At 34.4% G+C, this 23632-nt stretch overlaps 1 protein-coding gene across 1 annotated transcript; it reads right to left on the reverse strand.

Annotated features, from left to right (window-relative positions):
• Positions 1-2637: 2637 nt before the first annotated feature.
• Positions 2638-17258, reverse strand: LOC104893583 (probable inactive purple acid phosphatase 27). Its single transcript, XM_010679711.4, has 13 exons — positions 16951-17258; positions 11973-12029; positions 11796-11890; positions 11102-11174; positions 10879-11001; positions 10682-10777; positions 4736-4865; positions 4568-4649; positions 4335-4467; positions 4045-4250; positions 3793-3918; positions 3391-3700; positions 2638-3314 (listed from the first exon to the last, which is right to left on the reverse strand). Exons 1-13 carry the CDS (start codon positions 17137-17139, stop codon positions 3009-3011), a joined length of 1926 nt encoding a protein of 641 aa, XP_010678013.2. The 5' UTR covers positions 17140-17258; the 3' UTR covers positions 2638-3008.
• Between the last annotated feature and the right edge of the window lie 6374 nt (positions 17259-23632).

The raw sequence follows: 23632 nt of genomic DNA on the forward strand, positions 1-23632 counted from the left end.
ACATTTTAACGATTTTCTTGTATCTTTCAACTCTTGAAATCCGATTTCAATCATGAAAATATCTTTGAAAATGTTTATTTATTAAAAAAAACAATTAATTATCAGGAATAACTTTTAATAGGATACACGATTATGTGTGTATAAGTTGCATGTACTAATATCAGAAGGCCAGTTATTGGTTATGTTATGTTGTTTGGCAACTCTCCCATAAGTTGGAAATCCGAGAATAAGCAGTGTACAACATCTAAATCTTCCTGATGAGCCGAATACAGAGTCATGGCTCAAGCTGCTATAGGCAAACTAGCAGGTTGTTTAAATTATCTAATTAATATTAGAACAATTCTTTAGGTCTTTGATTAGCAATAATAAGTATGTGCAAGGATGAAAACAGTAAAAACAAGACAATATTGTATGCATATATGAATAATAAATAAACAAAAAGAAAATGATTAGAATATACAGAAAAGAACGTTTTTTAAATTAAATATCTATATCAGGAAAGAAATAGTTAGTAACTTCAATATTAAATAAAGAATTTATTTAAGGACCTTAAAATTATATATTTGCTTGGTCTCAGAGATATATTAATGTGTGAATATGCGTGTTTGTATGTGTTTTTGTTTTGAAGAGTATGAAATTTTTAGAGAGAATTCGTAAAAGTTCATAAATTGTCGAAGTGTAAAACTATGAAAGTCGTACGAAAACTATGGGAAATCAAAACCTATCTATAGGAAAACAAAATATGCACATCATGCAGAGAGTGCGTTAGGCGCATGTCTTTGTATGAAGCACAATTACATGTGTCAAGCGCAGATTGATGCACCTAAGGCAACATATCCAATAAGCTATGTAAATGTGGCACATGCACTCTTTTAAAAAAAATAGAAAAGAACATTGTGCGTTACGCGGAGGAGTGTGCCAGGTGCACAACTCTATGTGACGCATAGTGCCACATGTCAGGCGCAAATTGGTGTGCCTCAGTTGGACCTGTGCGCTTGGCACACGATGGTACACCAGGCACAACACCATGCTTTTGACACATTTTGCAGCTTTTTTACAAAACGTGTTTTAACGATTTTCTTGTATCTTTCAACTCTAGATTTCCGATTTCAAGCATGAAAATATCTTTGAAAATATTTATTTATATATAAAAAAACAATTACTTATCAGGAATAACTTTTAATAGGGAGACACGATTATGTGTCTATAAGTTGCATGTCCTAATACCAGAAGGCCAGTTATTGGCTATGTTATGTTGTTTGGCAACTCTCCCATAAGTTGTTGGAAATCCGAGAAGCATTGTACAACATCTAAATCTTCCTGATGAGCCGAATACAGAGCCATGGCTCAAGCTGCTTCTGAAGTGTGCTGGGTTGGTTAGATTGCTCATTGAACTTGGGATCTCCTCTCTTACTCCTATCGCACTTCACTTGTGATAACATGTCAGCTTTGCACATTGCAAAAAAGTCAGTCTTCCATGAAAAGACAAAGCATATAAAAGTGGATTGTCATGTCACATGAGACAAGGTCATTGAAGGTTTATTACAAATAAGTTATCTTCCAACACAAGACAACCAATAGTAGATATGTTTACCAATGTTCTTTGTGTTGCTCAGCACAAAGAACTACTCTACAAACTAGGTATAGTTCCTACCTCATCGATCCCTAGTTTGAGGGGTGTTCAAGTTATTACTTCACCTGCCAGATCAGACCTGCCAGCTCATCTAAAACTTGTAACTAACTAGTTGCTGAGCAAAACTGAATCAGTTAATTAGTTTGGGAGAGTTAGTTTGATCTCTCTTTTTCTTTCAATATAGATTGATGTATACTTCCTCCGTTTTAGAAATAGTTGCACCATTTCTATTTTGTGCACTATTCACATCTTACACTTAGATTGTTTTTGGTGATTTATATTTTAGGAAAAACATAGTCACGTGGGGTCTTGTTAGATTTGTCTCGACGTAAATTATTTTTAATATAAACTTTTTATAATTTTTACTTATTGATAATTAAAGATATTAATGATTGAAATCATACATCAACTTGCGTAAAAGTTAGAAATGGTGCAACTATTTCTAAACGGAAGAAGTATACAGGTATGATTGTAGGATTTCATTCCTAAGCTTTTCATTTTATTCTATTGAAGAATTTCTCAATGAAGAGAAATCTCTCTAAGAAAAAAGTTCAATAAATTCTTCCATATTCCTTTCAGATTTGTTTACATTTTTCGTAAATCTAAGTTCATCAATTCTTAATTTTCATCACTCTCGTTGTATAGGTGTTGAAGTTCAAGTGAAATTCTTTAGATAAAAATTAAAATATATAGAAGATATACATAACCTCTCATGTAATACCCAGGAGTCAAAAAATGAGGAGAAAAGAATTCAAAGACATTAAGTCAAAGTTATACCAATTGTTTTTTCAAAAAAAAAAAAGGTATACCACTTGTAACCACCAAATAAAGTGTGTTAAATTAGAATAAAAAGACATATAATTCCTCCGTTCTGTTTTAAATGAAACATTTGTTTTTTCTTTTACGTAATCCAACGTGCCTATTTTATCATTAATATATCATTAGTTGTGCACATGTAAAAAAAATATAAAAAAATTATAATTTAATAACATTTGAGACGAATCTAACAAAATCTCACTAAACTATATTTTTTATATTTAAAACAGAACCGAGGGAGTATACTCACTTATTATTTATCGAGAATACTGGTTACAACTACATACGGAAAGAAAACTAATGGACAACTCATCGTTGGATGCATAAAAGACATGAAGTAACCTACTCCACGGCCCAACCGCGGCAAGAAGTATGTCGCGACTCGCGACCTACCCATACTGAATTACTGATGAAGCAACGCAATATATCATCCGATATGCAAAAGATTGTCATTTACACCAACATTTACCCTAGAAGAATACATTAATCTACTAGAGACTGTAATACAAACATCTTATCCCTTGCACTTATGTGAGCTCCCGGAACTGTGTCATTCATTTCATCCGGCTAAGGTGTAGGGTTCACAACTATCATGAACACATGCCAATACATCTTTGTAGTCTCTAGAGATTGTGAAGGAGTCATAAACTTTAGCATCACTACTTTTCAGATATTCAAACTCCAGAAATGAATGATTATGTGCTGTCATCTTCACATATCCAAAATCAAAGTCTCTATAAATACTCCAAATAGTTTTGATCGGGCTAAACTGATTCAAGTGAGATCCTCCGCCACCCGCAACAACATGAATGGTACCATTCACAACACCTGAGTAGTGAGAAGTTCCATCTTTCACACATTGATTCTGTAGACACAAAGTTAACCATGTTAACAGAAAAAAACAAGGCAAATTCTTAGAAAAGACGGTCTAATGATTAAACCTGGTAAACAGGGCAGGTTCTCTCATAATTATGAACATGGCCCCAAAATGCAAGATCAACTTTGTACTTCTGCCATAGTTTTTGGAGGTCATCTCTGCCCATTGGCTCTTCAAATGACCCCTCCTCTCCAAACCATTTATTAGACGAATATCCGAGAGGTCGATGACCAGCAAAGATTAACCAAGGTTGCTTGTGCCTATTTGCTGATGCAAGACATTCTTCAAGGAACTTGTATTGCTCACTACCTGCCCTCCAGTCATGCTCTGTATCTGCTATACAGAAATGGAACATTCCATAATCTGTTGAGTACCTGAACATTAAAATCTTGTGAGTTTTCTCAAGTTTGAATTTGTTATTAAGAGCTGTACAGAACTTAAAACATTATAACTCAATTTTGCCTACCAAAACTTAGCTCGATTTTTGGCAGGAACGTAAAATGTTGTTTCAGCAGGGACACCGCATTCACCACCAGAATCATTATTTGCATAAAAAGATCCAGAATCTGGTACGTCACGCTCATGATTACCACTGAACGTACGATTTGGTCATTAAGGTGAGTAGAACATACACCTTAGATAGTTAGATATACGATTAAAGTCTTCTAATTTAAACGTAAAATCGAAAAAGACCAGTAAGAACCAAAGGAGCATAAACCTTGCAACCATGAAGGGCACAACTGATGCAATGGGCTCTACTTGTGCTGTAAATTGGTCCCATTGTGAGATATATCCATTGGCATATGGCAAATCTCCTATAAGAAAAACTGCATCAATGTTGTCTATATCTTTAACAAGTTGGTCTGTAGTATTCAGTGCTCCTGGTTGATAGTCAGCATACTCATTTGATCCATCACGTTCACCCTTCAATACAAGATTAGGAAACAAATTGTCATCGTGTTATTCAACGTACACGTACTGTGAAATCTACTACACAACAAGAGATACCTTTCCCATATCACCAAATATAACAACACGTTGTAATGAGCTTTCTCCGGGAACTGGAGGTGATTTAAATTTGTAGTTCTTGCTCCAAACATAGGAACCATTTGATAATTTATGACCCAATCTATAAGAATATCTGGATAGTAACCAATAATGGGAAGTCAGGTATAATCATTGTTAAAAATCTTATAATAATTAATGAGGCCAGGTTTAAGACATTATAGTATTATACATACAATGTGTTTGGCCAGAGTTCTTTCAGAAAGCTAGTGTGTATAAATCCAGGATCCCGCCAACCAACTGTTCGCGCAGGTGAAGCTTCACAATAACCAAAATTTTCAGTTAGTCTGCAAATTACGTTTTAGCACTTCTGAGATCTTGTTTTAGCAGAAACCAAAGCATACCGCACATATGTTTGCGAGTATATGTAAAAGTTCCAGCAGGTGATTGAATGGTAGCTTCATCTAGACGCCCCCATTCAACAAAAGGAACAGCTTCACCTATGTTGTACCCACTTGTCCATGTCACTGTCATCTGTACAACCACAAAGTGCATATATATGGATTAGTATATCATAATTATTGGTTTGCGAAGTATCTTATTTCAAAGACTTGAGCATATTCCAAGGTCCTCAACTTCATTGTTTTTTCTGTTGTAATGGACCAGAAACTTTTAATGTTTGATGTTAAGGACTTGTTATATAACAACTATGATTAACAAAAAGAATTTGAAAGCTTAGGGTCCATAACAATGATCGTAGGATTATGCTCAAGTTCTCTTTGGTTTTAATTGAAGAAAAAAACATATATTTTAATTTGTTTCTTTTTATTAGCAACATTTCTACTCTTTCATTACTCATGTACTGACCTTCAAAGTGTTACAGACATGGATGGCTCATGGCAGCATGTACAATGTATAATGGTGTTACATTCATCTTAATGTATATTTTCAAGATATCAACTTTGGTAGTATTTAATAATCGATCATTGAACATAATTGACCTGATGATATTTTCTGGTTTTTGCAAGGGACGGTAACATTTTCAAATTTATGAGACTTATTACTTATCTAACTCTTCTCAACCACCTAGTTCATAGATATATATGTAACTCAGGAGATATTTCTCTCCTTGATGAGCTGGCACATTCTGTTATAAGCTTGTTAGTTTGTTATAGAAGTTGTTATAATTCAGTTAGTTAGAAGTTTTCTCTAGCTTAGAACTTCTTGTATAAATAAATCTTTAGGCTGTATTTTTCTTTTGAGAGTTTATGAAATAAAGATGAAGAGTTTCTCTCTCTAAATTCATTGAGATAATTTTCTGTTATCTCTTCATGGTATCAGAGCTACACGCTCAATATTGATCGAATTTTTCGATTTTTTTTTTTGATTGTATTCAATCAATTCTTACAGAAATCAAGATAATTCTTGCTGAAATTCTTCAATTTCCTTACATCAAATCAACGTTTTAGTTGATTATTTTTCAATTGAATCAACAATTTGAGTTGATTTTCTCCAATTTTAATCTTCATTTGCAAGATTATTCGATTTCTTGATTCTGAAAATGACAGAAACCTCTCAAAATTCTGTTTCTCAACCTCAGACAACAATGCTAGGATATACAGACAAGTATTTCTTAGGATCCGGAGATCAACCTGATCAACACCTTGGTGCTCATAAGCTTAATGGTGATAATTTCCTTACTTGGAATCGTGGAATCAGATTAGCTTTGGGAGCTAAGAATAAACTGACATTCATTGATGGAAAATCTCCTAGACCTCCATCTAATTCTGAAGAACTGCAGAAATGGTTAAGGAATGATTACATGATTCAGTCATGGTTACTAAATTCCATGGACAAGGTGATTGCAGAAGGATTTATTCTACAACAATCTGCCAATCAGTTGTATGAAGAAATTATTGAAAGGTATGGACAATCTAATGCACCTCAATTGTTTGAATTACATAAACAATTGTCATCTATCTCTCAAGGTTCTGATTCTATTGTTCAATACTATTCTAAACTGAAAAGAATTTGGGATGAAATACAATTGTTAGATGGATTTCCTGATTGTGAGTGTGGAGCATTAGAAAAATGTACTTGTGGAATTTTAAAGAAAGTTTTAGCTGCTGATCAGAAACAAAAGCTAATTCAATTGCTGGTTGGATTAGAAAAAGGATATGATACTGTTACAACAAACATATTAAGTATGGATCCTTACCTAATGTGAATAGAGCATATTACATGCTTTACAAGTTGAGAGACAGAATAGGCTTAATGTTCAGCAAGAATCTTCTCTACAAAACCAGTGCATTTGTGCTATGAGACAACAAGCACCTCAGGGATCTATAATACAATAATCCTTCTCAGTATGACAGAAGAGATGGGAAGAGGTTCAAGATTGATAAATCTAGTAGAAAATGTGATTATTGCAAGAAAACTGGTCACACTATGGATCAATGTTTCAAGTTGACTGGTGTGTATCCAGATTGGTTTCTTAATATGAAAAACAAGTCTACTGGTGTTACTGCCACCACTAAATTGGCTGCACATGTTGGAGAACTTGGTAATAGCACTGAATTTGCTGGCAATACACCTTTAGATCTTTCTGAAGGAGGTGTTAATGGTTCTACTACACACACTCAAGTTGATTCTGCTCTTGTCCAAGCTGTTTACAAGGAAATGATGAAGATGGTGAAAGGTCAAGCTTCTCAAAATGCTTCAGACTTCAATCATTCAGTAAACTTTGCAGGTATAATCACTGCTTCCAATGCTAATTCATTGCCACTTTTGCATGATAAAGTAGCTTGGATTGTAGACACTGGAGCAACAGATCATATGATCTGGGATAGAAGCTTATTTGCTTCACATAATTTATTACATACACCTATTAAAGTTGGTCTACCTGATGGTACTACCAAGTTAGTGCATATAACTGGCACTGTTCAACTTACTGATAAAATCATCTTGAAAAATGTATTGTTAATACCTGATTTCACTCACAATCTTCTTTCTGTTAGTAAGCTTTTGTCTCAAAATCATTTGCTTGCTATATTCACATCTTCTTCATACCAATTTCAGGACCCTACAACTAAAGATATTCTGGCAATTGGATATCAACAGGCTGGCTTATATAAGTTCAGTACTGTTTCTTCCTCTTCAAACTCATCTGCTGTTGATCTAGCTTTGTTAAATAACAGTTTCCATGTTGGCATTTCTGTACCTAGTTTTAGTCTTCTACATGCTAGACTAGGTCACTTATCAGTACAAAAAATGTCAAAGCTACCAATTTCTTTCAAACAGAATAATATGGCAGATTTTTGTTGTGAACCTTGTATATTTGCTAAGTCTCATAACTCACCTTTTCCTGTTTCTACTTCTCATGCTGGTGCTATCTTTCACTTAGTTCATGTGGACCTTTGGGGTCCATATAGACACTCTTCTTTATCAGGTGCTACATATTTTTTAACAATACTTGATGATTTTTCAAGAACTACTTGGACTCATTTGGTCCATTCTAAAACTCAAATACCTACTTTGATCAAAGATTTCATTGCTTATGTTGAGACTCAATTTGATACTTCTATTAAAATCATTAGAAGTGACAATGGGACTGAGATTTTTCAGGAAGCTTGTTCTTCCTTGTTTGCTAGCAAAGGCATTATTCATCAAAGAAGTTTGCCTGGTAAACCTCAACAAAATGGCAGGGTTGAAAGGAAGCATAAGCATCTCCTTGAAACTGCCAGGGCTTTAAAATTTCATGCTGCTCTTCCAAATAAATTTTGGGGTGAATGTCTTTTGGCTTCTACTTACCTCATTAATCTCATGCCTTCTTCTGTATTACAATGGATTACACCATATGAATGCTTAATGAAACAACCACCTTCTTATGATCATTTGAAGGTTATTGGTTGTTTATGCTATGCTTCTTGCAAATCTTCTGATAAGTTTGCTCCTAGGGCTAGGAAATGTGTTTTCTTAGGTTATCCCTATGGCCAAAAAGGGTACAAATTATATGATTTACAATCTCACAAAATCATTCTCAGTAGAGATGTTAAGTTTCAGGAAGATATTTTTCCTTTTAAAATTTCTTCTTCTTCCCAAACTGATTCCTCTTCACCATCTACTTCTATGGTTAATCCTGCATTACATGATGATGATATTCCTCATTTTTTCTCACCTAATTTTTCTACATCTTCTACCTCTCCTCTACCTACATCTTCTCCCACATCTTCTACTCTTAATTCTCCTGCATTACATGATGATGATGCTTTTTCTTCTCTTAATTCTCCTGCACAATCTTCTACTGATATTGTTCTTCCATCTTCTAGCACTCAAGTTACAGAACCTGTTTGTTCTCCTATAAGAAGATCTTCTAGACAACCTATTCCTTCTACCAAATACACAGATTTTGTTCTTGCTAAACCTCTTATTCCTCCTTCTTCTTCTTCTAATTCTTCTTCCTTTAATGTCTTTCAATGTCCTGAACTTTCTTCCTTACCTACTGACCATCTTGCTAGCTTAGCAAATGTTCTCTCTACTGTTGAGCCTTCTTCTTATGCTCAAGCCAAGACTGATCCTAGATGGGTGGATGCTATGCATAAAGAGTTGGAGGCCCTTGAAAAAAATGGTACTTGGGATATTGTGGATCTTCCTAGTGGTGTTAAACCTATTGGTTGCAAGTGGGTCTATAAAACTAAGTTTAATCCTGATGGCACTGTGGAGAGGTGTAAAGGAAGATTAGTTGCTCGTGGTGATAAACAGATTAAGGGCAAGGATTATAAGCATACTTTTAGTCCTGTGGCCAAGTTTACTACTGTTAGAACAATTCTTGCAGTTGCTGCTTGTCACATGGAAATTCATCAACTGGATATCAATAATGCCTTCCTCCATGGCTTTATTGAGGAAGATTTGTATATGCAGCCTCCTTTGGGTTACACTAAGATCAAGCCTGGTCAAGTTTGTAAACTGAAACGTTCCATTTATGGCCTGAAGCAAGCTTCAAGGCAATGGAATTTAGAATTGACTAAGTTCCTTCTTAGTCTTGGTTTTATCCAATCTGTGTATGATTACTCTATGTTCACCTCACAACAAGGTAATTCTTACACTATAGTTGTGGCTTATGTGGATGATCTTTTAATAGCTGGCACCCATCTTCCTCAGATTCAGCAGTTGAAGGATAAATTACATGCTGAATTCACTATTAAAGATTTAGGCCCTCTCAAGTACTTCTTAGGTATTGAAGTTACTAGAGATGCTGCTGGTATTCTTTTGAATCAAAGAAAATATATTTTGGATCTTCTTCACAACACTGGTATGTCAGATTGCAAGGCTGTAGCTTGTCCTTTTCCTCAGGGTCTCAAGCTCAGTAAACATGATGGTGACTTAATGACTGATCCTGAGCTTTATAGAAGGATCATTGGTAAGCTGTTATACTTGAACATGACCAGGCCCGACATTTCTTTTGTGGTTCAACAGCTTAGCCAGTTTCTATGTACTCCAAGAGTTCCTCACTTCCTTGCTGCTCAACATGTTCTTAAATACTTAAAGGGTACCTTACATCATGGTTTATTTTATTCAGCTGACTCTACATTACAAGTTCATGGTTATTGTGATGCAGATTGGGGTTCTTGTCTTGATTCAGCAAGATCTCTCACAGGTTATTGTATTTTTTTGGGTACTTCTCTCATATCTTGGAAAACTAAGAAACAAAAAGTGGTTTCTAAAAGCTCTACTGAAGCTGAGTATCGCAGCATGAGTCACACCACAAGTGAACTCACTTGGATCAACAATTTACTTACTGACCTTCGAATTCATGTTCCTATTCCTGTGCCTTTGTTTTGTGATAACAAAGCTGCTCAACATATAGCTGCAAATCCTTGTTTTCATGAAAGAACCAAGCATTTGCACATTGATGTTCACTATGTCAGAGAGAATGTAGAATCTGGCTTCATAGCAACTCATCATGTTAGCTCACAGATGCAGCTAGCTGATTTGTTAACCAAGTCTCTTGGTCCTGCTCATCATAAATTATTAAGTTTCAAGCTAGGCCTTGTTTCTTCTATGCCTTCCCCAAGTTCTGCTTGAGAGGGGGCTGTAACTCAGGAGATATTTCTCTCCTTGATGAGCTGGCACATTCTGTTATAAGCTTGTTAGTTTGTTATAGAAGTTGTTATAATTCAGTTAGTTAGAAGTTAGTTTTCTCTAGCTTAGAACTTCTTGTATAAATAAATCTTTAGGCTGTATTTTTCTTTTGAGAGTTTATGAAATAAAGATGAAGAGTTTCTCTCTCTAAATTCATTGAGATAATTTTCTGTTATCTCTTCATAGATATATAACTAGCAAAAACTTACCACATCCCAAGTTTCTCCCATAGCAATTCGAGGATAAAGGGGGGCTTTCGGGTTTGGGAAAACAGATATAGGGTCTGAAACTGCCACCAGGTTTGGCTATAAATACAGAGCAAAGAACAGAAGCATTAGTACTATATATAATTTGATCAAAGCAAATGAAAATGTGTATACTTCTGCTTGTTGATTGATCAACTCACATTAGACAGGCCACCAGAAAATAACGCGAAGGCAAAATCTGCTCGTTGATTAATCAACTCGAACTTCAACTCAGCTTTCCCATTTTTGACGTAATTAGGATTGGAGTAGTTTGTATATTTGTACTGATCAAATGCATCAAAACTCAAAAGATATTAGTATCTCGTACATATCATGCATCATCAGTTTGTTCTTGAATTTGTAAGTGTTCTGAACCAAGCAAACCTTGATAGGAGCAGTGCATATAGTTGGGTTTTCAACATGCCGATTACCAACTTCTTGACAGTCTGCAGATGCACTGACCACATTACCAAAGGGTTATTGTATTGAAAAGATGTGTAACCTCTTGATTAGTGTGAAAAAACAAACAAAAGAGCTCCTCAAAATCTTGGAGAAGTGCATGAAACTTAAAACTTTAAAATTTTGGATCCCCAATCCAAAACCTTTTTGGCCTACCTATCTTCATAAAATGTCTCATACTTGGTACACTTGTTTCATTCTGAAACAATTATGATACTCCGCCTAACACAAGCTTAAGCTAGAGAAGAGTTTGGCCATATACAAACATAGCCAAGTTCTATCCTAAAATCAAATTGGAATTAGGTGGTGTAACAACCAATCTCATATGTTAGTCATTCTGTTTCTATTTCTGCAATACAGGACAACCAGTCACAACTCACATGTGGGTTATACTCTTAACATTACTTATAGAAGTGTACTAATTTAGACAAGATTCAATATGGGTGCCACATCCAAAGATTTTACCAACTAAACGCAATTATTTTATGATTTTTATTTGTCCGCAAATTATGATATGCATTTTTAAACATGTATGTAAGATTTAATCAAAAATGTGAAAAAAAAAAAATTTAAAAAGCAAAGCTGCATAAGGATGTGAGTGAGAGACTGAAAAGCATACTTAAAGTTTGCTGGGGAGAAAACTCCGACCCAATCATCAGGCGATGGATTGTCAGACGTGAGAGTTACGGTTACTGGGCGAACATAGTCATTGCCCTGTACAAAGCATCATATCTGTTAACACAATCTATATATTTATTATTTAGTCCACTATAACTCCCTGGATCAACTTGCTCACCATTTTAGCTTCATATAGAGATCTACTTGTACCAAGTGGTCTTGAGTTCTCATTTTCCTGTACACAATAGTTTTAAATCATTAATCATGAAACTAAAGTAACCCCAAAAGGCCAAAAACACCTTCTAAAATGCAAATACAAAAAAGATTAAAAGAGGCCACCAGAAAATTCTTGAAAATCATCAACTATGAGATACTCCCTCCATTTCCTAAAGATCTTCCCACTTTCCGTTTAAGGGTGTTTCCAAAAGATCTTCCCACTTTTGCTTTATTCCTTATTTGGCAAAACAAATTTCCCTATTTACCCTCTCATGTCACTATCATATGGTCCACTATTACATTATTAATTCAATTTTACTCACGATCTCTCTCCTACTTTAACCCCTTCTTATTTGTTTATTTATCTTAACCCCTTTCTCTCTCCTACTTTACTCACACCAAGCCCCACACAACTTGATTTTTCTTGGTATCTGTAGGAACAGTAAGTGGGAAGATCTTTAGGAAACGGAGGGAGTATTTCATTAAAATTTGGTTAAAGAAAATATAAAATTCATATCTTGGATACATATAGTGAGACAGGTCTAATAATTCTTTTTGTTCCAGATTACCAAATTGTGTGTTTGGTATATAATATAGGAACTTTTGATATATTGATGTAAAATAAGTCACCACAGATATATCTCTATTATATAAGCCAAGGAAGGAGGTGTAGCGTCCTCTTTTGAAGTGACTAGAATACCTTCTAATAATTTAAATCAATGTTTTTCTAATGAGAAATCAATGAAACTTGTCATATGAATAGGTCAAAAATAGAATATGCAATACCGTTGATAACTTGACAAACAAGATTGACACAATCAATTCAGAAAATCAATTAGAATCTTCAACAAAAAAAAGATTTGCAATATATCGTGACAACATAATATTTCATATTTACAAAGTTCAAATAATATAGTTTTTTAACATTTATTATTGTTAAAGAACTATACTAAAGTCGTAAAAAAAATTATTAAATCATCTACCAAATTTTTCAGTGACAGTATTGAACAATTAAAAATCATTCACCTTTAACTTAAAAAGATAATAACATTTACAAAAGAACCTCAATAATTTACATCACTACCAAACTAATTTTAGATAAAGAACATGTCCATTTGTATATACCTACCTAAGATTGTCACGCACGCATCGCGTGCATATGCAACTAGTTGGTATAAAAGATAGGAACACTTTCACTTATAAGTACTAGCCTTTTGTGCACGTGATGCGTGCGATGATATTTTTAGGCCTAATATTAAGTAGTAAACAAACTGAAAATGCAAGTTAGTATTTAAGTTCACCTCAATTTTGTGAATAAGATTTTTTCATGTTCTTTTTATGTTGTTATTCATTTTTGTGATTTTGAATAGCTTTTTGTTTCACAAGTCTTATATGCGCATGTTTTTTTATAATCAGTATGATGTTCTTTACTAAATATCATCATGTTATTTTTTTTTTGTTTTATTCATTTTTGTAATTTATAATAGTTTTTGATATGGATTTCAGTAATTTCTATATGATCCCAAAATTGTAACCGAAAAGTGTAATACAATTTCAGTTTTTTTTACTAGTCTAACTTCTAATTCTGATTTCACAAATTGATATTTAAGAATTTTCATTATTTTAATTTTTATCCTTTTCTAAATGTTCATACTTTGAGTTTCAATTATATTTGAAAGGAATTTAAAGTTTTTCATACACAATATGGTTTTGCATGAAATGGTCATTTTTAATTTTTCTCCTTTTCAAAATTTAAACACTTTGAGTTTCAATTAAAGGTGAAATTAAATTTCAAAATTTTCATACAATATCTGATTTCGCATGAAAAGGTTTTCGCAAATTAATGTAATTTTTTTTTTCTGAAAATGGATTTTTGCAAAAGTTGTTCGCAAAAAGGTTTGATATTGTTTTGTTTTTCAAATTTTATTTCTGAACATGGATATTCTGCAAAAGTTTTAGGCAAAATTTTTATTTTGGAATTTAAAAAAAAAAAGAACTAAATTTGTAACTTTTTCATCAGTGTCATAAATGAATCAAATTTCATACACATCTTGTTTTCTGATTTTATATGAAAATCAATCAAATTTAAGTCTAATTATATAAAAAAAACTTTTCAACTAATTGCTATTATCTCCATTTTTTCAACCACATAACAGTCGACTAATGTGAAATAACTTTGAAGATTCAAAGAATTATGTACCTATGTGAAAGTTCGCAAATCGTCGATGGACGAATGTGTGATATCATTGTCAAAATCTTATGTGTTTCTCAAATTTGTGTTTATGGGTAATTTTTGTGAGAATGTAATTGTGAATGGTTATTAATAACAATGATATGTAAGTGAATTTTGTGAATGTTTTTGTATGTGTGGGCGTCCTAGTATATTAGTTTTAGTTTGTAAATTAATTTTCAGTTTTTGTAAATTTTCCTGATCATTTGAGTGGTTTGCGTAATTTTTACAACGTGATTTTCTCAATTCTATGAGTGATTTGTAAAGTTTTCTCATATAAGTAGTGATATCTGAGTGATTGTTGAAAATTAATTTCCGGTGGCTTTGTTTGACCCCATTTTTGTTTTGAGATTCCTTTTGTAATTTAGAAAGGGAAAGGGGCCAAAATAGTCAGTTCAAAAAAGGACATCGTTGCTCCCCCTTCCCTTATATAATAAAGATAAACAAACATCTCAAACATGACCAAATTTTTTGTCCAATTTAATTGTTTGTTGCTTGATTTAACTTAAAGTCTTAAACTCATACTTAAACAAAAACAAAGTATTTTAAACCTCATTTTAGTTTATTTTCTATTATATCATCCAGACCTAGTTAATTCCTACAAAATATAGGAATAAACGAAAATCATTATTATACTACCTCCGTCCCAAAATATAGTTCCCGTTTTATTTTGTACAGCCTCCAAGACGTACTTTTGACCTACTATATCTTTTATTTCTTATTAGTAAAAAATATAAAAAGTTGATATTGCAAATTTATACATTGAGACGAATCTAACAAGACCCTCGTGAATATGTTTTTTTGTATACATTAGTAAGAATATTTGGTCAAAGTTTTTAAAATTTGACTCCCAAAATAGAAACGGAAACTATATTTTGAGACGGAGGGAGTATATTAAAAAAAAACCCAACCCCACCTAACAGTGTGTCCTATAACTTATTAACATTAAAAATAATAATATTCTACCAACTAATATTACATCTATTTTACAAAATAATAATACATTAATATACTCTATAGGACTATAACGGGCCGTTCTAAAACTATGTGCCCATATTAGTGTTACGTTACTAAGGACCCTTGGATGTTGGATCCAATGATATGACTTCTTATATTGTTCATGGAAAAGTTGAAATCATTGTTGAAGCAAAAATGTCAGTATTGTTATTGGGGAAGTAGAGGGGAGTTGGGGTCTTGTTAGGCCTCTAGATGAATGATCTTGTGCAAGAGCAACTTTATAAGACATTCTTTTTACTACCAGGTTTTCAAAAAGAGGATCCAAACAAAATTAGTGTTACATCTATATTGAGATGGATGTTGTATCATAAAATTACCGACTATTTTCTATGTGCCCTCGATCTATATATCAAATTAAAGGACCGACCATCAATTCTATAATATGTGTGCATTGGAGAAATGTTAACATATATGTAGGAGTATAAGTTTTTTTAGATTCATATGAGTTACGAAGGCAGTACAAGGTATAAAAAAGGGGAAGGGGATTCAAACTTGTAACCTACCGTTCATAACACTTCAATTTTAACCACTAAGCGAAGACATCTTTGGTTTATGTAAGAGTATAAGTGGATTGGATTGGATTGAGCTTTGCCAAATTCAATTTAAAATTTTTTAGATCTTAGAAATTGAGTTTAAATTTGATGAGATTCGAACTTGTGACATAAAAATAACAAAGTGAGCTTTCCACCACCCCTATCAAACAATGTTGGTTTACAATTTTACACGATCATATATATGGGAGACATGGAGTATTCTTAATCCGTAATTTTTTTTGGAAGGAAGCGTGTAATCAATATATTGCCTTCTACTAATAGTAGGAAATTGGTATGACTTCATAAATTTTTAATTTGATGCCATTTAAAGAAATATATCTAAAACTTAATTATACGCAATCCTAGGCTTCCCTCCATATATCAAAAGCGTTAACGGCCCGTTTGGTAGTTAGTCATAAATGATGGTAATGAGAATGAATTTGTGTGTAAATTTGTAAAAAATATCATTGTCCATTCCCATGGTAATGCTAATTTGTCCTAAAGTGTCCACTTTCCTTCTTGAATTTCCATTCCCATCCAATACCACCTTGTAGGGTGGTAATGAGTGGTAATGAAAATTGCTTCCCCTTGGAGACAAAAACACAAGTTTAGGGGTGAGATTGCTTGCCCATGAAGAAAAAATGTCTACCCATGGAGATTTTAAGGGTGCTTCCCTAATAAAATTACACTTGAAATTCATTCCCATTACCACAATTTATTAACGATTACCAAACGGGCCGTAATAGTATTAGTTTCAAAAAACTCCACTTGCCAAACAAATGCCTCAACTTTCTTCACTAGTACTATTAATTCTCCAACTAATGCATTAATAGCACAGAGACCTAGAAATTCTGAAACAAATACTCTATTCTCACTATTTTTCTCATTCTCTATACTACTTTATAATATTTCTAGTTGAAAACTATTTAAAAGACAAATAAGAGTCAAATGGAAACGGAATGAAGGAATTTGGTTTTGGCTTCTCACATGGGTATTTGTGAAGAACAAGAACCAAAACTAAAGTATAAATTACAGACAAAAGAAAGAAACATACAAAAAACCTGAATAGAGAAAATGATCAAATCCCTAATGCAAGAGTTAGAAAAGGAAATGAATTATAAAAAACGAATGTGTAATTGAAGGATTATATGCTTTATTACCTTAGTGGGCTGCAAAATGGTAGAAACTTGAATTGTGGCCTTGTTGTGAAGAGCTAGTTTTGTAGCTAAAATATTAATTTTGGAGAGTGCTTGCACACCATCATGTTTATGAGCTGATATTTTCAAGAATAAGATCGTGTGCAGAAGAAGAAGAATTTGCAACAGCTGATAGTTGTTCTTCTTCCCCATGTTTTTTCCTTACTTTTTGATCTATTGCATATTACTTATTAGTGGTCTCTCCTTATATATGGGAAGGTTGTATGTGTAGAGATAAAAAGGGCAATCATATGACTCCAACTACTACTTTTTTTTTTATTAATATCCTTATGGAGTAGAGGAGAGAGAAAAAAACAGCTACGTTTTAATATAGATATATGGCGTGAACATTTTATGTTTATGGACAGATTAGTTAGAAAAATAATTTCAATAATTCTGAATTTCGTACTGGGCTCTTGTCCAGAATAATAGATTTGAAAATATCGTAGGCCCCCTAGAGTACATAAGGTCTTTGTCCTTTGCTGTCACGTGAATCACATGATTCCGGAGAGGGCCAATCAACTCATACTCTAGGGCCTCGTTTGGTTCACATGGGAAATAATTTCTCATGGGAATTTACATTTCATGGAAAATTATATCCCTTGTTAATTTCCTAGGAATTAGACAAAATTGTTTGGTTGACACCATAGGAAATTGCATTTCCTAGGAAATTACTCACCAAGGGGGGGCTTGGTGAGTGATTTCCCATGTTTCATGGGAAATTATATTTCCCTTGGAATTTGTATTTCCTATGCTTCTCCCATTTCCCTCCAACCAAACACAACACCCATAATGTATTGCTTCCAACCAAACAACACCTAGATGTATCTAAAATTCCAAGTACTCCCAAGTCCCAGCTAGGGATAGGCATGGGTCCAGGACCCTATCTGGACCAAGAAAAAGAGGAGTAAAGAAAAAATTGGATAAGAGAGAAAATATCGTGGGTAGGTGGAAGAGTGAGGAAGTAATAAAATAATCAATGACCACAAACTATAAGACAACCATTGGTTATGCTCTAAGAGCATGTTCAATACTTAGACCAATTTTAGGGGTCATCAATTATTTTATTACTTTCTTTTTCCTCCACCTTATTTATGCCCAACTTACCCAAAACCCCTTATTTTTTTACTCCCAATGATTAGACTGATTTACCATACCCCAAAAAAATCAAAACTAAATTAAGTAGCCCAATCTACTCTTGCCACATGTCCACCATTATATAGCTTTGGCTGACAATTTATTGGGATGGACGGTCCATCCCAATGCCCAGTTCATTTTCTTATCTCTCTTCTTTGTACTCTCTCTCTCCTCATGGTCTGTCAGCAAATCAACCGCTGGTAATGCTCTAAATTGTAGTTCCTTATATCATTTTACATAAAGTCTATGAGTAATCCATTAATATGAAATGAATATATTTAAAGACAAATGAGTGCATTTGCAAACACGTACAATTAAAACATGAGAGATAAAAGTATTTTTCCGTGATATTGTCAAATCAAGAAATATTTATCGCTTTTCATCAAAATCTAACTGAATTACTTGTGTACTAGTAGGACTAGACACAAGAAATATTATTTTTTAAAATCGCTGCCATAATAAACCGCTAATAGGTGTAGCAATTTACGTTAAATTAAGCCGCTACTCCTACTAATAGTTAATAAGGGAAGACCGCTAATGCACTTAGAGATCAATGAAAATAACCGTTAAAAGTAGTAGTGGTTTACTATTGTTATACGGTTTATTGTATATTTCTATTGTCCTGACACTCATTTTGCGGCATGGAAACCGCTATGCTGAATAGCTGTTTATAACAACCACATCCTATATTATTGCTTTCTAATTATTGGCCAAATCGCTAGAGTAAAATTTACAAACAAGCTAATTTTGTTTTTGTTACAGGAAAGAAAAACTAGGACAAGCCCCTAATATGGGGCCCGGGGCAGCCTAAAACATCTATCCTTGCGGATGGTAAGAGTAAAATTGACAGAGAAAGGAGGAAACTTGTAGACGAGATTGTGAGCCGCATGACCTTCATGATCCATAAAATCCGCAGCCATATTTGCTTCCCTGAAACAGTGAAAAATAGAAAAACTATCAAAAGTTAACAGCTCGAGACTAGCATCATTCAGAAGGGTATTGATGGCCCATGGGGGTTTCAAAAACTTTTGTATGGCTTTGATATCAGAAATATTCTCGCTTTCTAAAGAAATATTTTGTAAATTACAAAAACGAGCAACCTTAATATCCTCCCAGAGACATGTAGCCTCAGCTGAACAATAGTAAACTAAGAAGGCAGAGAATTACAACCTGCAAGAACAACATCCCCCAAGTGATTTCGAATGACAAACCCAAAGGAGGTCCTCCCATCTTGGTATTTCGACCCATCAAAATTAATCTTAAACACACCCTTAGTAGGGGTGACCTAAACAGCACACTTTCTAGCATTAGCATTAATCAAAGCCATGCTCTCCAATTTGCGAGGCTCGAGACAACAATTATTTGATAAACATAAATGCCATTCTTTGAAAAAATTATTAACAAGGATACTAATCTTGTGAACATTAAAAGATTCGTGCGAAAAAATAACTTTGTTCTGGGCAAACCAAATAAACCACCAGACAACAGCTAGCAAACATGTCTGGGAAGATCCTAAAAAGTCAAAACAAATTTCTAAAGTTGCTCGAAAAGAGTCCAAATTTACAGAGACTGGGATCTGAGGCCATCCATAATCCGCATCAAGCTGATGGAGAATATCAAAGGCAAAAGAACACTGAAAAAAGAGATTATCCAAAAACTCTAATTTCATCAACATACCCTCACCCAAACACCAATTTCATCTAAGTACCAATTTCATCCAAACGTCAATCACCAAACGCATATTATCTCAAATCATGAAGCCAAATTCACAAACTGACATGAAAATTTCCAATAAATCTAATACTCCAAGTGAATAGTACGAATATAGCATAGGTATGAGATTGAAATGAAAGTGTATAATCCAAGAGCAAAAATGATAATCAACAAGCTAATTATACAAGTACAAAGAGAAAATGTTAAACCTCCCTTTTTTTTGCATTGCAAGGTAGGTCTGTATGAACTAGGTGTTGACTCATAAAGCTTCACAATGACGTCAAGAGAAGGAATGGTGGCCGCCATCATCAATACGTGCTCTGATAAGGCGAAGGCGAAATCAGTGGTGGTGATGATGTGACAAAAATTTGATGGGGTGTAGAACGCATAAAAATGAATGTATGGGCAGTATAAGTTGGCACGGGTCGCAAGATGTGGCCTTGTCGTACTCGTTCAATAGCGTCGATGCAGAGCCCCTTCATTGTCTGCATAGTCTACACATACAACTGGTGCCCCATACCCAGGGGCAATGATTTAGCAGCCTCAATCACACTCATGCATCTGAGAGCAATATTACATAAAGTATGTGCCTACACAGTAAATGATAACTTTGAAAGATAAATAAAATGAGAAACTAAAAGTCTTACACATACTTGAACTATGTCTACAGATTCGGCTGATAATGCTGGAAGGTGGTCGCCTCATGGCATCAATAATGTCTAACCTCGTGATGTGAGGCAACGATTCCATACCATATACTTGTTCATCGCATGAGTATGACCCGTGAATGGAGTCCCCTGAACAACTTTGGTCTACCGCAAACCATGTTCTTCTATGTAAGTCCGAGGTATGAGTGACTAGTTCTTGTTATTCGACCTCTGATCCACGCTATGAATAAACCGTGCTCGTAGCACAAGTAGTCATGATCTTCTACTTGTATCCAAATTGGCGCATAACTCGATCTAATAAATGAAACTCCACAATTCAAAACAAAGCAGTGGAGTGAGTGTCCACCACACATACATATCGGTCAAATTAACAAATTGCAGGTTACAACTCCAACATTGCCTCATTATACGGCAGCTAAGTCATCTACAATACAGGTTTATAAAATTAGCTACGGTAGAGAGGTACTAATGTGCACAAGTTAAGTTATGAATATGCCATCATACGTGCTTGTCTATTTGATGGTCAAGCGTAACCGTGTAAGTGGGACCACGTGAGTTGCATCCACAATCGAATGCAAACAACTAGTAGTATATATTAATCTCCTTTAAAAAAATAGAAATAAATTATGTCAATAAATATGAGATAGTGATTGATACCTGACGGCTAAGGGGTCAAAACACCAGTACAGGCTGCTAGCCTAAAATTGGAACGCCATCATCACCCTTCTTTTGTGGAGATACTAAAGGGTCCTGCACCTAGAAGGTGCACAGGTCCATGATCGAACCGGACCAAAATCGGTTTGGCCGGTGGATCAACATCTGCAAATTTTGTGAACCGTGACTAGACCAAAATATTGCAGTGTAGTTCCAGTCCAAACCGGAATTTTTCGAGTCCGATCTGGTTTTCTACAGGAATCTGTATTTTTAAAAAAAGAATAAAGCTTTTTTGCTTAGATTTAAATATATTTATAGATTCGATACACTTAAATTCAATAAATCTAAAAGCAATAATCCTACATGCAATAAAGATTATGTTTTAACTTCCTAATTTTCTAAGTTTTAAACTTTGTTTAAACCTATAAACTTAATTTTTTTATTAAAGAACATAAACTCCAGTCCGTGAACCCAGATCGGTAAATTTCGGGTTTGGACCGTGCTAAGTCGAAAACCCATAATTGTAATTTTTTTACAAACCAGAGATCGCACTGGAATTTTGGTTCGGTTCTGATCAAATTTTGATCTCGATCTAAAACTACACACCTCTATCCGTACCCGTGAGATCATATGCCTACTTATGTGTATGTGCTTCCACGTCCAAAGATGACTCAGCACCATAGGTCTACCTAACTCCTTGACACCCTTGTGGGATGCCCAATAGTTGTCGACACAATTATGCGAGTGTCTCACTACACTACCCCACCTTAATGACCTCATTAAGTCCAAACAACTCAAGAGTGGGCGACAAATTAGCTGGACTATATCTTCGCTCTTTTTAGCAAATAGTATCAACCCCACGAGTAGAAGTATATATGTAGGCCCGTGCGAATCTCTACACAATCTCCTCGCCAGCATCGATTGGGAACAAAAATAAATGTTGCCTAAGCCATGTCAACCTTAATGACGAACCCTGGAAAATCTTAGGCTCGTGCTTTGAATGGTGGGTCACATCCCTAATGAACTATCCTTCCTTACCTAAACCCTAAACCTAACTATTTACTTTTTCGTCTGCTTTATTAACTAAATTAACAAACCAAAATCAAGTCAATCCATAACTAAACATGCATGCTCAATTTTCTTTTTGCTAAGTAATAGTATAAATCACCAAAACAAGTATACAACCTGAGCTCTCCAAGCTAAGAGCAACCTAACTAGGTTGGCCCCCTTATAGAACTAGGAAATCATACAACAAACTATACAAGCATTTTAGCTAAAAAAAAATTCTCAAACCAAACATTGTCCTTTTGAGACATCTTTTTAGGATGCACTCATTTCACTCACATCTGAATTTTTGCTTTTAACTTCCTAAAAATCACTTCAGATCGCCACACAATCTGATTCCCCACAACTTCATTACGAGCCCACCAAAAGTAATAAACTAAACCAGCAAAAACAGCAGCCAACACCTTCTTCTCAAAACCAGATCTTTTGTTTTGCTGAATAAACAAAATCTGCCTTTGAAGTACCTCATGAGTAGATGATATATTTCACCATCTCTTGACCATTTGGAGACAATCAGCAGCATATGCACATTGGAAAAACAAGTGATTATGCCCTTCACTGCCATGAGCACACACCATACAATTATCAGTCTCCACAACCCCTAACTGAACAAGAATATCTGTTGTTCTGAGTCTTTGGTACATTGCCAACCAGCTTATTAGCCTGTGTTTATGTATTACCAACCTATTTCAGATCACTTTATCCCAATGTATCACCTCATTTTCCCCTTTCATCTTTATATATACACTACTAATGCTGAACAGATTCATATCCCTGAATTCCTGCAGTGTATATAATGCCTTGATTTCATTTTAAACCTTGCAAATTTGCTTCCAATACCAGCAACAATCAATAGGTGGTTCATATTCCCACCAATCTTGTGCTTTAATGTAAACTTCATTGATCCATTTGACCCATAAGCTATCCTGTTTGGTAATGATAGCCCAAAATACTTAGCTAGTGCAGCTTTATTCTAGATTTGGATTTGTCTAACCCCTAGGCCACCCTCTTGCTTTGGAGTGTAAATTTTCTACCAAGCTATATTGCCTGCATGCTCAATTTATTAAAATTAGGTTTCCAATTCATGCAAAATCAACCAAATGTGTTTAACTACTATGAAATACATAACAAAGACTAAATAAAAACAACGACTCATGAACTAACCCTACAAATCATACATGGTACTAATAATACTAATCATGAAACATTAATCAAATCAACAACTAACCAATAAACTAACCACACTAACCAAAATAAATATGTAAAGAATATGAAATAGTAAACAAATTAAATGTAGAATTTTCAATGAAAAATATACTAACCACACAAGGTGAGAAGTAAAGTAACAGGGGACTAGAATGACTCCAGCAACAGTGGAAATCGGCGGCGGAGGAGCGAACGGCGACGAG

The sequence above is a fragment of the Beta vulgaris genome, chromosome 5, assembly GCF_026745355.1.
Source record: "Beta vulgaris subsp. vulgaris cultivar EL10 chromosome 5, EL10.2, whole genome shotgun sequence".
NCBI lineage: Eukaryota > Viridiplantae > Streptophyta > Magnoliopsida > Caryophyllales > Amaranthaceae > Beta > Beta vulgaris.